At 40.5% G+C, this 17,330-nt stretch overlaps 2 protein-coding genes across 5 annotated transcripts in view; one reads left to right on the top strand and one right to left on the bottom strand.

Moving 5' to 3' along the window:
• Positions 1-483: 483 nt before the first annotated feature.
• On the bottom strand, positions 484-3,947 carry LOC139452688 (MORN repeat-containing protein 4-like). 2 transcript variants are annotated; one of them, XM_071234236.1, is made up of 4 exons: positions 3,802-3,947; positions 3,016-3,195; positions 1,869-1,978; positions 484-990 (listed from the first exon to the last, which is right to left on the bottom strand). In XM_071234236.1, the coding sequence occupies exons 1-4, from the start codon at positions 3,945-3,947 to the stop codon at positions 842-844; spliced, it is 585 nt and encodes a 194-aa protein (XP_071090337.1). In that variant the 3' UTR covers positions 484-841. The 2 variants fall into 2 exon arrangements, with proteins under 2 accessions (XP_071090337.1, XP_071090338.1); XM_071234237.1 differs by having other exon boundaries at positions 3,812-3,876.
• Positions 3,948-3,975: 28 nt separating this feature from the next.
• Positions 3,976-17,330, top strand: part of LOC139452063 (mushroom body large-type Kenyon cell-specific protein 1-like) — a 31,361-nt gene continuing 18,006 nt past the window's right edge. For all 3 annotated transcript variants that reach the window (XR_011652351.1, XM_071233365.1, XM_071233366.1), the window contains exon 1: positions 3,976-4,075. Coding sequence is in view for 2 of the 3 variants with exons in the window: in XM_071233365.1 (XP_071089466.1) it covers positions 3,982-4,075 (94 nt within the window). In the remaining variant the exon portion in view is untranslated. The remainder of the gene's footprint in view (positions 4,076-17,330) is intronic.

Raw genomic sequence — 17,330 nt, 5'->3', positions numbered from 1 at the left:
ACCATCAGGATTAACAAATCTCCACATAAACAAAATAGAGGTACATAATAATGTCTCTTTGTGTTTGTGTAGAGTTGCCCAACAATATTAGTCTGAAAGGTTTCCAGATTAACAAAATTTCAGTGTATAAGATTATGGACATAGTATTAAGATGTCAGTATGCCAAGCTGACCAGTATATGTCTTAGTCAGAGAACCCTGCATTTAAACATACATGTTGTTACTATTATGCTGCATACTGATAACAACCAACTTCCCTGACATAATGGACTGGTCTGTGTGTGCCATGAAAACATTACACAGTGTGTGTGTGGGGGGGTGGGAAGAGGAGGAAAGAGAGGGAAGTGGGAAGTTATAACAAGGGGGGGGGGGGGGAGAGACATGAAAAGATTCTAAAAATGGGAACGTTACTTAGGGTCTAGTCGTTTATTATGAGGGGGTTGAATGAATACATGTTGCATGTATTGGGGGGGGGGGGGGGGGGGGGGGGGGAGGAGAGAGGGGGTTACAGATGTTAAGGGGTGTCGGCAAAATATGATACAGTCCTGAGAACAACACCACCACCCAACACACACTATAACAAAATACCAGTCGCTATCACTTCTTGAACATTAAAATATATTATACCATGTTATACAAAGTATAGAAAATTCTACAGTGGAATCAACATCTGCTGTAAGTATAGGTGGTAGTGATGGGTCGTCATGTTTGATTAACTTCTCTAGGTACTCCCTTCCATGGTAGGCTCCATCAGACATGCTAGACATGCAAGATACTTCCTCGATAGTTCATAAGGCACGCGTTCCGGGTTCTGAAATTCAAGATTCGAGAACACCAATTGTTCAGGAAACGTAAGACTTTGCCTTATTCGCAGCATCTTTTGCACGCTGAATGATTCCAGGACATTTTTCCCGACGTAAGAGTTTGTTCCCCTCAAAGTATCCCTCGTTGCGTGGCATTCCGTGAGACTTGTCCGAGAATGTTATCAGACCTGTAACATGGCAACAAATATTTCACAGTGATCAATATTATCGTTTGAGTGAGTTGCAAATGAGAGGCCTAACTAATCTGTTGTTATTAGTGGTTAATTTTAAAGATTTGTTTGTTTGTTGTCTAGCGCTGCACGCTGCAATATTCCAGCTATATGACTGCTGTCTGTAAATAATTGAGTCTTGAGCAGATATTCCAGTGATTGACATCATGAGCATCGATCCACGCAATTGGGATATGATGACATGCATCAACCAAGTCCTGTTAGTCACCTCTTACAACAAGCATAGTCGCCATTTACGGCAAGCATGGGTTGCGGAAGACCTATTCGTCCCCGGATCTTCACAGATCTAATTTAATAGAAGACATCAGACAACAGTTTACATGGGTGGACAAAATCTAAGTGTAGTTGGGCGTGGAGTCATCCCAAAGATGACATCTGTCACCTCTTTGGTCATGTGGACAAGTGTCCGACCTCGGATCAGAAGGTCTGTGGTTCGAATCTCACCATGGAAAGCAGAAATTGTATGGCTGCTACATTGGCACTGAGCATGTTTATATGAAAATTGAGCAAATCAAGTCTCAGTATCCTACTATGCAGCTCGGGACGTGCCTTCCGTTGACAGGGAATATGTAGCAGACGTGGAGTCATCCTTGGTGAGCCTTGTCAGCTTGGTAAGTGACTTATGACAAGTATGGTTGAACATAGGACTAAATCCATCAAAAACTCCAATAACATAATCTTTGGTTTCCTGACAGACGAGGATAGGACTCATATTCATCAATAATGTTGGCCCTTGTATTTCAGACTGGAGGGGCCAAATAACCAGGTAACCTTAAAGGTCTTAAAGATGTATAGTAGTTGCCATGGTAACTCACCCATGCCCCAGATTTTTCCTTCCTTGTACTCGCCCTCGAACCTCATGTTGTCACAGCGGTTAAAGACCCCGTAGCCGTGGAACTTGCCCTGCCTAAAGTCCCCCTCATACCTGCAACAAACCATGGACAGGTGATGCTTCTCACACAGGTGACGACTCGTACATACAGGTGACACATTGTACAGGTGATAACCTTTTCAAGGTTGCATGATAACAAAAAACACATCTGAACTGTCACTTATGCGATCTCGTAAGCAGCCCTCTGATTGGTTGGATTAAAGGTTGTTCTGATGTCACCCGTAACGGAATGTCCTCGGATCTGTGTGTAGCCGTAGAATGTAGAGTAGCGTCAATCTGAGTTGTAATGACTGCCAACGGCATGAAGCCTAGCACCGCTTTAAGAGTGAGTGAGTTGGGTTTAACGCCGCTTTTTACAGTATTCAAGTTATATCATGGCGTGCCACCTTAATGTGGGAGGAAAACCCAAAGTAATGCAGGTCTCAGATGTTTACCACTTCAGTGGAACCCACAAGCTCGGGTATGGTGCTGATAAACCTAGAACCATAATCAGGGTGAACCAGGATTCGAACCCACAATCATAGGTTTCTGGCGTGCACAAGGGAAGCAACCGTGCACAGCAAATCGCGGTGCCTTAGATGACTGGGCCACCCGTGCCCCCTCCACTTTAAGACCCAACACAATGTCTCGACGCCCTGAGAAATTCGGGATTTATTAAAGACTAGTGAAAACTTTATTTCACTAGTCCTCAGAGTTTGCTAGTCGTGCTTCAATGAGACCCAAAACATTTACTATGGTAACATTTTGTAAATTTTATTCAGTTTAATTTTTAGCAAAATACAGTAAACTTCGGTTATAACGAACTCAAAGGGACCACTAAGTTTAGTTTCGTTATAATTGTTGTTCGTTATAGGCATACATACAGCATATATACTGAAAATGACCGGGATCAAAAGACATGATCGTTTTATATGTCAGTTCGTTATAAGCGTGTACGTTTACTGTAGAAACTTTGAAATATTGTGACTACCATGGTTTTAGTATTAGTTGTCTTCAGAACAATTTTGTTGTCCTGGGCTAGCGGATTAACATGAATTTTGCAGTCGGCTATAGTAAAACTGCAGTTGTACCTGGAACCATCTGTGAACCTCATGACTCCAGGTCCTGAACACAAGCCATTGTCAAACATCCCCCAAAACTGTGACCCATCAGCAAACTTCATATATCCGTAACCATGGCGTTGACCGTTCTCGTTCCAATTGCCTAAGTAGGAGCTTCCATCGGGGTATTTATAGGAGTTAGACATGGTTCTGTTGAAGATGCAAGAAATTGAAATATAATCATTAACATAAATTGTTAGATGAGACACACACACAGTGTTGGTTACCATTGTTACTCAAAGTTTAGGGAAAGCCATTCACAGGACACAAATAAATGGTTTCAACTAAATGTGAACTTCTAACCTGAAACTTTTTATGCAAGGTTCTGAATTTTTTTTTAGAAAAAAAGAATTTTCCTTATTTGTATTATCTGTACAAAATTACAAAGAAATATCTAATCGGAAAAACTTTCACTTTGAAATATACTAAATATGACAGTTCTGACCCTTCGCGCGATAACCCTGTTCCTTGTATTGAATTCCTGTCTGTTGTTCTACCATCGATGTCTAAGGGCTTGTAACACCACCAAAACAATTTCACAACATCATACTCACAACATTCTCGTTCGTGTCCACGCGATATGACTAAAGTCACGATCTTGTGTTTTGGCAAGGCATATTTAGTTACTTACCTGTGCGTCACCTTTTGTTTACCTGCCCACGTGCATCGGTGTTACTGAACACCCTTTCACATTGTCCAAATTACCGTGTATTCCGATTGTAATCTATCGAAATAACAAATTAAAAACACTCTTACCTAGGCCTACCTGATAAAGGCGTGGCAAGTGCTTCGAGTTGGGGTACGTTCTCTTCCTGGTTTCTCACCTGTACGTAAAACGTCACGAGTTTGGAGGTCACCCGAATTTGCACCTGTACACAAAACGTCACGGATTCGGGGGTCATGGAATCATGACGTAAGCGGCAGTGTACGGTCAACATGGTTGATTGCGGGAGCCCGCAGTGTGCTCAAGAGCGGCGAAATTTTAGGAAAGAATTACTCTCATGGAGCAAGAAAATTCCCGTCACCATTGGTAAGTGCCTTATTCTAACGATTCCGATAGTTTTTCGCCCTTTTCAGGTCTTCTGGGAGCCTGTTTGAGTCGGAAACTCGCGGCTCATCATTGTCAAATTTTCGCCAATATTTGGTCATCCCCGGGCTCGATCGATACAACGGCACCTTCCGCAGTCAAAAAGAATACTGGCGTATTTTTTGGCGTCGTGGAGGACCAGGCAGTGAAATTGTTGCTTTGTTATCACAGACTGTTGATTAAACCAGTACAAATCAAAATTTCCCGCTTTTCCGTGTAAGCTTACCTTGATGACTATACAAAATTGATCCTTTTTCACCCAAATTTCCCAAACCATATTGTGCATCATTTTCATAACCGCCATATTTGTGCCCTTATAAAGATTCTTCACAATAGGCGTATCAAATTCATCACCGGACATGGTTTCTCAGGTGGGGAAATTATTTTGGTGGGGTTTTACAATTGGGAGTTTACCTTTGTGTTATTGATCTTTTTGTAACATAGGTAAGGTGAACAAGGATCGATGGCTTTTGATGTAGGTTACTGTGCAAGACGTGACCTCGCCCGCACTATGCTAATGAGCCTGTTGAGCTACGGCTTATTCCGTAGCCTGGGTTTGGTGATGGTGCCATGCTTGGTGCCACAAGACGACAACAGTCACTTGGGGTGAGGTTTTAGAGGCAGGGGAGGGGAAAACAGAAGACTGATACAAACCACAGCTTGCTGTAGGGCACAAGAAATGCAACTAATTATTTATTTAAGAGATGTTTGGACATGTTTACAAATTTTGTAGATATGAGTTTTTGAATGTTTTTAATTATGATAATGTAGCTTGTTTATTGATTTTGTTGTAGTTTTCATTCTATCATTGTTAGAAGTGTGTGGTGGTCATGGTATGACGGTCTCTGTTTCCTTGTTTCTATACATATCAGATCTTGAGTTGCCCTCCGGGGAAATTATTTTTAGAGATAGTTTAAGTTTAGGAAGATATCATTGGCGGTTCTATACAGCTGCAAGGCATATGTAAATCAGATCATTTTTTAGCAGCTTTGACTGTGTGTTTACATTATCAGAATTTGAGTTGTGGAGGAATCTTAGATGGATTTTGTGGTTTCACTTGTTGGTATATTTAAGGTAGGAATGAGGGGAAGTACGATTCGGCCAAATATCCATGTTTTCTCACCCTACACCACTCCCCTCCTGTGTTGGCGTACAGAATTCAACATGTTGGTTCTACAGGCTTAAGCATCATAAACATAGGCTAGCATGAATCATTAAGTGACTAATAGACTTTATGTTCACATGTCGTAGTGAATGTACTTGTGAAGAGAGATATCTTTTAATGTTTACAAATGTCCCCCAACTTTGAAACTTTGAAATTTCAATAATCATGATATTAGGATGTTGGTGATTATATATCGGGATTTCCTGCCCAGGAGTGCAACATAGGGATTTATCTAGTATTCCAGACCAAGTGCTTTTGGCAGGCAAATGGATGGAAATTATCTTTTGGTTGAAATTTGGATTTTTGTTAAAGTTCCTATTTTCTCATATTAGTATTGATTAGGATGCGTAAAAATACCCTTCAATCCGCTTTATAGGTCCTGTTTACAGTGAAATACAACATTACATGTCACCCCCACAAAACCATAACATTGGTTATCATTGGTTTCACCTGTTACATCGTCATTTGGGATATTATACATTCCAATTCGGGAATTTGTACTGACAATCGCTGCTGACTTGTGGCAGAATATTTGCCTCTGAGGTCATCTGGACTAATCCCTAATCGTGGTGAAATATGAAGGATTTAATTTTTTGGGAGGGTGTCATTATACTTCATGATTCTGACAACAAGTTTCGTCAAGTATCTGCTTGAAACATAAGTTACCAGTCTACACAGGTTGTGCCAAGGATAGGCATTTGGTCATCCATAGCCCGTGAGGCTCAGAACTGCCCCCATCTCTGCATCTGCCAGTGATATGTAATACTTCTGAGCAGATCACTAAGTCGGCATGGTTACCATTCCCTTGAGTTTTCTTCTCTCTTTTTGTGTGGACACATCCCTGTATATGTTTCTGTGGTTTGCGTTTCTTTAGGCGGCGATTATAAATCCGTATCATAATAAAAACACATTGGTGATATTGTGGCATGGTTCAACAGTTGTGTGGACAAAGATTAAGTGCAGACAGTGAAATTGGGATCTGTCAGTTCCTGGTTGAAGGGGATAGCCTGGGGCATTTAGTATACACAAGTGTTTTGTTTACAGCACTCACATTACATTAGCTAATTCTGAACAGTTTGGAAAATTAGGTACAACTTTCAACAATATTGAATGATAACATCATTGTGCATTTTCTGGAATACTAATACTTAATTATACTGGCCACTGAAACAGAATGATTTGACACGTTGGGTTCTGACAATAACCTTGCACTTAATGTACGGTATCATCTTAAAACACTGAACTCATGGCCCCCGTTGAAGATGCAGTATATAGTTTACATCTTTCACAGATTTAAGAAGGGAAATCTTAGGATGATGTGAATGACAATCAGTCAATGTCAAAGAAAACATGAACTATAAAAATAAGCAATTTTGAAAGCCTTACTTTCAGTTCCTGGTGTTTCCTGGACTTGTAATGAAACCGTTATGTTAGGCGTCTTGTCAGAATGCTGGTTTTATTTGAACCTGCTGAATATGATGTATCATTAGCATGAGTAGTAAACAGAGAAGGAGACATGTCTTCCTTGAAACCATTTGGATGCAGATTAATTCTACAAGTGGAAATTGCACACTTTTTCACACTGCACTTATTTTTTCTGTCAGGGTTCCATTGCAGTAGTTGTTGCTATTTTACGTAAAACCTTACAGCCAAAGTGTTGAATCAGTGGACATATCCACTCAATATTGTACACAGGCTAATTGGGGACACTTGTAAAACAGTTTGTACTGAAAATCTTAGACCGATGCTTTGTCTCTGAAAATATATTATTTTTACAGAAGCAAACATTTCCATTTAAATTGGAAAGGAGCTAAGTGTGATGGGAGTTTCAGAATCTCTGGAAAATTTAGACATTTAGGCTATTGCGTTGCAGTAAGGGCTGGGCGGAAGGGAAATAATATGGTTAGGCGACTCTGGCAAACCATAAGCGAACTTATGCCCACATATGGTCCCACTGTTTAGAAGAGTCATATGTTACACATGTTACAAACGTTACAAACATAATGATATGATATTATTGTAGACTGATTTTAAGAATATGTACCAATTTGGTGTCGTACCGTGTAAACACAAAATGGCGACGTGTGCTGGAGTTACACACGCGACCTATCATTGTAGAAAAAAAACAACGCAAGATAAACATATTTTTATTGCATATATAAGGTTTGTGTGTGCACTTGTGATGTGTGCGAAATACGCATCAGTCGGAAAGCGCACGTTAAATCTCCAAAGTAACTAACTAACTAACTAACTTGTGATGTCCATGTGCGAAATACGCTACAGTCGGAAAGCGCACGTTAAATCTTCTATATCAGTCAGACTTGTGATGTGTTTCATTCCCGGTCGCCTTATACACGGAGTATAGGATTTTGGGTTGATTTTTAAGGCGTGTACAGGGGGGTCGTCTTATACGTGGGGTCGCCTCATACACAGCGATATACGGTATGTATTTCTCTTGTGACATGTGAGTACAGATTGACATTTATTGAGAACAAGATGTCTGTGGGCCTCAGGACCTGTATAGTTGGCAGCCCATTGTTGTTGCTTCTAATGTTTGAATATTGAGTCATAAGTCATCTGTAAAAGTTCATACAGTCTCACTTGGGTATTGGATTGTTGAGCTTGCTGTGGTTAAGTTAGAATCTCTTATGTTGGAGTTATCATAGATGTTACCTGTGGATAAGACAGAACATTTTATTTGAACAGGAATTTATCTAGACCAGCTCAGAGGCCGATATTCTGCCCCGAGTCTGCAACAATTTGAATTAAGAATTTCCCAATTTCTCCAAATTTAATAAAAATAACATTTAAAAAAAATTATTTGAACAAAACACTGACAACAAATTTTGAAAAGTAACATTTATTAATAATATATCCAGTTTAAGCATTGTACTGACTATGAATTTTGAAAAGTAACATGTAATAAAAATATATCAAATTTAAACAATGTACTGACTACGAATTTTGAAAAATAACATTTAATAAAAATATAAAAAAATTTAAACAATATTCGACTTTCCCAATTTGCCTCCTAAGGGCTTTGGTTTGGAATTGGAGATAAATCTCTGCTGGAATGTTAGGAGTTGAGCTTCCTGTGTACAAGATAGAAACATTACAACATTTGTGTTATTAGAGATAAAAAAGCTTTTACCTGTTGATAAAATAGAACAGTTTGACTTGCATGTGGGGACTTGTTGATCATGTGAGCATTTTGTGGGGGATAGATATGTTCTGATGTTCAGGTTTTGTGGGTGAAGAGAGGATATTTTGACCTGACTTTTGGAATTAAGGGGATTTCCTGTTGATGAAGATAGAAGAAGGCTACTTTTCAAACAGAACAAAGCTACTTGTGTCTCTGCAGTCATTATTCTGTCCTGCCATCATTCCATCTTCAGTATTTAATTTGTTGGGATTAACCTATTACCATGTACACAACTACAATAATTGATGTAATTACTCAATTACAAATCAAACAATGTCTCTCAACATGAAAAGCAGATGGTAGATTTGATGATAATGGATTGTTTCTGCGGGAGTTTGCGCTGTGATGAGAATGCAAGGCTTTAAGAGAGTTTTCAAGGGGGATGCATCTGTGTGAGACAGGAAGCAAGGCTTCAAGAGTGTATTAATGGGGATGCATATGTTTGAGATGGGATGCATCTATTTGAGATGGGTTGCAACTGCAAGGCTTCAAGAGTGTATTAATGGGGATGCATATGTTTGAGATGGGATGCATCTATTTGAGATGGGTTGCAACTGCAAGGCTTCAAGAGTGTATTAATGGGGATGCATATGTTTGAGATGGGATGCATCTATTTGAGATGGGTTGCAACTGCAAGGCTTCAAGAGAGTATTAGATTTTGTCTTTGATGAGTCCTTGCAGTAACCCCATCTCCGACAATACTTTGAATAACTACATTGTAATTACCTACCAGACCCATATTGCTTCTTATACCCCCTTGAAGTGCAGCAGTTCCTGTAGAATGTATTAGTAGTCAAACTTGAAGATGTAAAATGTATATTGTAACCTATTGTTCAGATGTGTGGAGCAATGGTTTTGCCTGTTTACATCTGGACACACAGGAAAGTGAGATGGATCAGTGTTGTGGTGGAGATATGAGGTGTTTGAGTGAGATGGATTAGTGTTGTGGTGGGGTTTGTGGGGTGAGGCAGTGAGATGGATTAGTGTTGTGGTGGGGTTTGTGGGGTGAGGCAGTGAGATGGATTAGTGTTGTGGTGGGGTGAGGCAGTGAGATGGATTAGTGTTGTGGTGGGGTTTGTGGGGTGAGGCAGTGAGATGGATTTGTGTTGTGGTGGGGTTTGTGGGGTGAGGCAGTGAGATGGATTTGTGTTGTGGTGGGGTTTGTGGGGAGAGGCAGTGAGATGGATTGGTGTTGTGGTGGGGTTTGTGGGGTGAGGCAGTGAGATGGATTTGTGTTGTGGTGGGGTTTGTGGGGTGAGGCAGTGAGATGGATTGGTGTTGTGGTGGGGTTTGTGGGGTGAGGCAGTGAGATGGATTTGTGTTGTGGTGGGGTTTGTGGGGAGAGGCAGTGAGATGGATTGGTGTTGTGATGGGGTTTGTGGGGTGAGGCAGTGAGATGGATTTGTGTTATGGGGATGTGAGGTTCATGAGGTCAGACAAAGTGGTACAAAGTTACATTTGTTTAACATTGTAAAAAATGATACAAAGTCGTGGCAAGAAGCATTGTGGCTGGTGAACATGGAGGTTATCAAACCTATGAGATTATTGTGATGTGTATTTGTGTTGATGTTAGAATGACAAACGGAAGATGACCCTTCCAAACTTTCTTAGGGCTGAAATATACTCGATGTAAGAGATTTGTTTAGAAACTTCCCTGACTATGTCTCTAAGGAGTATTGTTGGATAAGGGACTTTGGTAATCAAGCCTTAACCAGCCTTACAAATCTAAGGTTTCTTTTGGGACTAGCCCAGGTGGCTATTCCAAACCTTTTTTCCCTGGTCCTGAGTTTGTTGCTAGTCCTGCTTGAATAAGATAAGAATGTTTTCTCTGTTTACATTTTCTTTCAGTTTGTTCAGTTCTAACATTGTGTTCCAATATGGGGCAAAATTGAAGCATTGACAACTGGTTCAGAATCATTTCTCTCTGTTGCTTCAATGAGGTCTGCGCCATCATTGGATTTGTACTTGTCCTTTGTATAGTTTAAGAGTCTTTGGCTAGTTGACTAGCGTGTTGTTTTTAGGCTGCTTAACAGTTGAGCCTCAGTTTGTTGGTCTTCATGGTCTCGCAGTAAAATAATTTTAAAGTTTTAGTTGCAATCCTCTATTTTTCCTGGGCTTTCATTTCTGTAAACCTGCATTAACCCCTGGGTCCGTTCCTGTGGTTCTTGCATCCTCAAATTACCTGCCTTTGATTTGCTATGGTACTCGGTCTAACCAGCCAATCAGAATGCAAGTTACAAACCAGATTGACGATTTGGACATGTAGGTTGACAATGTTAACATGGCGACCACTCCCATTCATTACGATATAGTTGCAACATTGAAAAACTGACTTGACACACAAAAGAAAGCCCTAACACTCTTTTTGATGGAAAGGATGTCGTAATGATGCTTCCTCTACCCATTTCCTTTTTTGTACACATTTGCTTTTAGCTCGGCATTTGATTGGTTGGTAACATGTTTACAGGGTTTCCTCTGACGCAGGATTCTTGCGTATATGACTCTCAATTAAGGAAAAATGAGTCCAGAAATAAATGACTGCGTGACGCAATTTCAAAATATCTATGTTGTTGTTTATCAGCTTTGGAATGAAAATATTACAACTACTCACCTGAACTTAATTTATAAACATTTTCCGAAGACAATATATGCAAACGTCTTAAAATTTACGTCTAGTTTTTAATTAATTGTCGTTTTTAGAAGTAACATACTGTCGCATAACACCACTGGCCCGGGCTAATTTGCATAGCCTGTCACATGACCAGACTTTTCTCTCGTTTTAAAACAAACGCTAAAATCAGAACAGCCAGCGGCTTTACATACTGTTTTGCTATATAGATATGCTACTAAAACTGTGCGACTGTGAGGTACACGACAAAATATATTTATTCATCAAAGTGAACGTAACTCTCACACTCCGTGTGGCTTCGATGACAGCATGTGATGTAAACAAAGGAACACTCCGCAAATGGACAAAGTTTTTCACGTTTCAGCATATTTTCTCACTAAAAGTTAACCATGACATATGTTTATCTAGATGTGTAGACTTGTGAAAAATAAAATAGAAGAAAATATTATCATTGTTGCAGTGAATAATGTGATTTGGCGCGGTCACGGTATGTGGTTAAGCGGAACCTATGGAACGGGGTAAACGGAAGTTGTAAGTATCGGAGGGACACATGTTTTTGCCGAAATTTAGGTAAACATTATTGAATGAAATTTTAAATAAAATTAATAAAATAGATGACAAACATAAGGTCAGATATACAGAGAACACATTTTTATTACCAGATAGTGTAACTACAGGATTAACTTGCGTAATTCAATTTGGATTTGTTATGCTATTTCCGATGACGGATCATGACAGCCTGAAATGAGACTGAAGAAAAGTAATTGCATATTATACAAGTGAGAAATTTTTTTCAGGATTTAATTGCCCATAATTAGGGGTGCGTATTATACACGAGTGTGTATTATGCACGCATAAATATGGTATATACAAAATGTAAAGCTTTGGGCGTGTTTGTTGTTGCTAATAAACTGTATTCATCCAGAAAATATTACGAGTGTTCAACTTCACTGTTGATAGATAAAACAAGATAACTAGATAAAAGATGTAAATGAGTTAGTGGTATTAACTTATAATCGGACATGAAATGTATTTTAATATCAATCCATGATTAAAAATTATGTCTCACAGTTGAGACTGATGTTATTTATTCATCCTGTATTGGTGTCACTGTAAATTGTTTCATGAGCTGTGAAGTAATTAAAGATTGTGAAAAAATATAACCAACAAACTTTGTTTTTCATTCATATATCCTTTATTTCTCTGCAGTACAATCAGCTGAGAACATTAATTAGCACTTGTTAACTTAAACTAAAGACATATAATATTCAAAAGGTACTTAACTTTAAGTGTAACATTAACAGTGAAAACTTTAAATTTCATTAATCATACAATAAAACATTTGACTCTAAAAAAATATTTTTGACTCCCAAAAATTCATAGGCTGAGTCAAGGTGACTCTCAGATATTGGAGTCTAGGGGGAACCCTGTGTTTATGAAAATCAAAGGCGGGTAATGTGAGATAATAAGAAAGCTATTGCCTGTCTTAACTATAGACTTTCATGTTAGTGGTGTAACAATATGGCGATACAGTACTGGGAAAATAGTTGAATGTACCCTGGTTGGTAGTCCATAGTATCAGGCTTTTTACCGTAACCAACAAAACAACGGGTACAGAGGCCCTCCCAATTAATAATTTCAAGGTATTTAACAGAAATATGAGGGTCCTGTAAAGTAAGGAAATAGTAATATGTACTGTACTGTAAGATTTGATAATTTCACTAATTACAGGAACTTTATATTTCTTGTCCAGAATTTGGTACAGTGAATATTATTGTGCACCCTTTGCGCCACAATATGAATTTTTCGGCTTCCATTCTATACCATGCTATATACATGCTGGCCACACATTTCTGCATCATGTAAAACCCTGCAGTTTCAACACAGGTGTGTACTGCTTGTATCATCTCATTCCCTGGGGAAATTGTTGGGGAGTATCTGCTATTTACTACATCAACATGGCCAAGAAAGGGATATATTTCTCGTATTGCCCCATTCAACGGGGATAGTGTGCTTTGTATCTGCAAGTTTCTACACAGCCTTTCACAGCTGTCCTTCAGGTGCAACAGTTGTGCCACCATGGCATTTAACAAAGGCTAACTGATTTGGTTACTAATATTGTTGGCTATTGATCTATGACCAGAGCAGTGTGTACAACCTTCTGTTGGCAGTTTGCTGTGTTATAATTACAATCTGATCAGTTGAAGGTGTAGTTTGTAATGATGGCAGTGTTGCTGGTTCTCAGGAGTTGCTAGTGTTGCACACAGGTAGAAGAGAGGATTGCTGCCATTTCCAGATTTGTTTTGTGTTTAGGACAGAAATGTCTTTCTTTTACGACCACACTGTGTTGTTGAATGTTTTGCCGGTAATGTTTTGATAGAACAGCTTGTCATGAAAACAAGTTCTTCCAATCAGTGTGAAGAACTTTGTGTAGGTATTCAAAGCAACTATGCACAATATTGCAACTCTGTGCAATAATTACAGTGAGATATAAAAACAATGATAAATATGCATCAAAAGTTTTTTCATTTTTTTTCAGTGTAAATTATTTAATGAGAGAGTGGGGTAGTAAGAAAGGAAGAATAATAATGTAGCTCACCTGGATATGCAGTCAACAGTTGAAATTTCAAAATAAGTTGCTGATTTGCTAATCGAATACGCAGGGTTACTTCACAATATTTTGATGATACGCACAAGTTTTATTATTGTTGTGTATCTGTAATGTTCGTTGCGTATTTGATACACTTGGATTATATTTTACTGCATATTTCTGCATTTCTGATGTGTATTTTACGCAGATACGCAGCTTATCTGGAGCTCTGATGCAATTTCTTCTTTGATTTAAGTTTATGGATTAAAGTTTTTGAAATGAAAATATGATCTGTAGTTCTGTGATTGGCTCGAAAACCTGCTTGACTTGGGTTGAAGACGTTGTTGTTGTCAATATGAGCAATGAATCTCGAATTGATCATGGATAAGAAGACCTGAGGGAGAGAAATTCCCAAACAGGATATTCCTCTATAACAGGGCAACAGGGCACTCATAAAGATGTTTGACTGTGTCCTTTGGAATTAATGCGTGCCTACAAGAAATCATTTTATCTAGCTTCAATGTAATTTTACCATGAGCCAGATAAGAAGCTGTATTTAGAAAGCTGTGGCATCATAAATAAAAATCGACAAGTCTGTTTTGTTTAAAAAGATGATTTTCACGTTCAATTCAGGCACAAGGAACTTATTTTAACGAGACCATTTTGATTGGACAGTGCCTGAAACTATGTACATGTTTAATAGTCTTGTCATGATTCACCAATACATCCATGCATCGATAATATTCTCATACGATATGATATGATATGCGATACACACTTACCTGTATTGAATCACATTTTGATCTTGCATCAATTCATATTTTGATCCGTATGGTTTCACACATGGAACATTAGAAACAGCAATGGAATGACTTTGTTGGCATACTGGGTCCTACCTACATTATAATAAAAACATATGTATCATTATTAATTTCTGATATGTCTACATTGTACAATGTACGCAATTTTATTCTGTTAATTTAAATTCTATTCGTCTTTTTCTAATTGGTGTCGACACTGGTGTTGTAAAAAAGTAATGGTGATGATGATTGAAATAAAAAAAAACTATTTAAAAGTTTCAAGCCTTTTTAATATTGTTTATGCCCAGTGAAATATAAAAAATGCCACGAATTAAGTTTCGCGATATGTATCGTATCGGGGGATAGTGGTATTGTGACCTCCCTAATGTTTAACATCCAAAAGAATGCAGACTGCTCTTTCCCTATCATCTCCGATATAGATGGTTATTTAAGTACTGTTGTAAGCTCTACTGTTGTCAGAGATAATCATCAATCATGCCAAGTGACAGGTTTAAGAAGATCAACAGCTGCTGTGTTTGAATCAGGTAAAATTCAGCTGTTCCAGAATACAAAACACTGAAGCCCACTACTGACTGGCGTGCTGTGCAGCAGTTGAACACGTCTTCCTTGCTACTAATTGTGACTAATGTCCAAAGAGGGTCTGTTTCACAAACATCAATATTTTAATGAGCCTGCTGTTGTAGTGGAATCGGGGCAGTTTTTGTGGAATCAGGGCAACCACAACTGACTACAGCAGGGAGAGGGGGAGAAAGAAGGGAGGATATATATAGCAGTATTGATTGTTTCGCTCAAGGTGGGCTGTGTTTAAATCAATTGTATTGTCCAACATGTAACACTCACAGGTCAGTCAAATCTCTGCCAAAATGCCTTTGGCACAGAACACGCCTCACAAGGCCGACTAGATCGCGGCTCTGCTCTGGCCTGCTTCAAATGCTATTGATTTTTCACTGTAGTGTCTTATTGTTCTTTTGAGGCTGCATCAGATGTTAATATGATGTAAGGTAACCATGGTGTTTTTAATATTTAAATTCTCGTGACAAGATTTTGTTAGAGTTCAATCGTTATTTTTTGATCTGCCACAAATGTTTAAGACAGTATGGATGAGGAATGGTGGTTTTCTAACAAGTGGATATGCTTTGTCAGTGGTGTATCCTTCTTGGTGTGCTACAGGTGAATAGCAGCATGTTGGGCCGGTAAATTATTGCCGGGAGTGGTGGATCCTAAGTGCTCTTCACTATGCAGATTTGACAATTTTTCCCCATCATGAATTGATTTTCATACTCCATCTTTCACATTGTTGTCTTGGTATGCAGGTGGTGTGTTGGCCGTATTGTGGGGGTGTAGGCTGTATAGTGGTGGCGTACAGTGGGTGTGTAGGCTGTATACTGGGGGTGTTGGCTGTATGGTGGGGGTGTTGGCTGTACAGTGGGGGTGTAGGCTGTATGGTGGGAGTGTAGGCTGTATACTGGGGGTGTTGGCTGTATGGTGGGGGTGTAGGCTGTATAGTGGTGGCGTACAGTGGGTGTGTAGGCTGTATACTGGGGGTGTTGGCTGTATGGTGGGGGTGTTGGCTGTACAGTGGGGGTGTAGGCTGTATGGTGGGGGTGTAGGCTGTATACTGGGGGTGTTGGCTGTATGGTGGGAGTGTAGGCTGTATACTGGGGGTGTAGGCTGTATACTGGGGGTGTTGGCTGTATGGTGGGGGTGTTGGCTGTACAGTGGGGGTGTAGGCTGTATACTGGGGGTGTTGGCTGTATGGTGGGGGTGTTGGCTGTATGGTGGGGGTGTTGGCTGTATGGTGGGGGTGTTGGCTGTATGGTGGGGGTGTTGGCTGTATTCTGGGGGTGTAGGCTGTATTGTGGGGGTGTAGGCTGTATTGTGGGGGTGTATGCTGTACAGTGGAGGTGTAGGCTGTATTGTGGGGGTGTAGGCCGTATTGTGGAGGTGTAGGCCGTATTGTGGGGGTGTAGGCCGTATTGTGGGGGTGTAGGCTGTATAGTGGTGGCGTACAGTGGGGGTGTATGCTGTATACTGGGGCTGTTGGCTGTATTGTGGGGGTGTAGGCCGTATTGTGGGGGTGTAGGCTGTATAGTGGTGGCGTACAGTGGGGGTGTATGCTGTACAGTGGGGGTGTATGCTGTACAGTGGGGGTGTAGGCCATATTGTGGGGGTGTAGGCTGTATAGTGGTGGCGTACAGTGTGTGTGTTGGCTGTATACTGGGGGTGTAGGCTGTACAGTGGGGGTGTAGGCATACATAGGGGGGTAGGTGTAGTGATGTAGTCCGTACAGTGGGTGTGTTGGCTGTATGCTGGGGGTGTAGGCTGTACAGTGGAGGTGTAGGCATACATAGGGGCGTAGGTGTACTATGGGGTGGGGGACGTAGGCTGGTACTGTGGGGGGGCGTAGGCTGGTACTGTGGGTTTCGGGACGAAGGCTGGTACTGTGGGGTGGGGACGTAGGCTGGTCACGTGGGGTGGGGACAAAGGCTGGTACTGTGGGGTGGTGACGTAGGCTGGTACTGTAGGGTGGGGGACGAAGGCTGGTACTGTGGGGTGGGGACGTAGGCTGGTACTGTGGGGTGGGGACGTAGGCTGGTACTGTGGGGTAGGGGACGAAGGCTGGTACTGTGGGGTGGGGGACGAAAACTGGTACTGTGGGGTGGGGACGAAGGCTGGAACTGTGGGTTGGGGGACGAAGGCTCGTACTGTTGGGTGGGGACGTAGGCTGGTACTGTGGGGTGGGGACGTAGGCTGGTACTCTGTTTGTGGGGTGTTGTTGAAAGCTGGCACA

Source organism: Haliotis cracherodii, unplaced genomic scaffold (assembly GCF_022045235.1).
Source record: "Haliotis cracherodii isolate W230 unplaced genomic scaffold, xgHalCrac1.p SCAF_9, whole genome shotgun sequence".
Taxonomy (NCBI): domain Eukaryota; kingdom Metazoa; phylum Mollusca; class Gastropoda; order Lepetellida; family Haliotidae; genus Haliotis; species Haliotis cracherodii.
The sequence above is the reverse complement of the archived record's forward strand: the minus strand, read 5'-3'. Positions and strand labels throughout refer to the sequence as shown.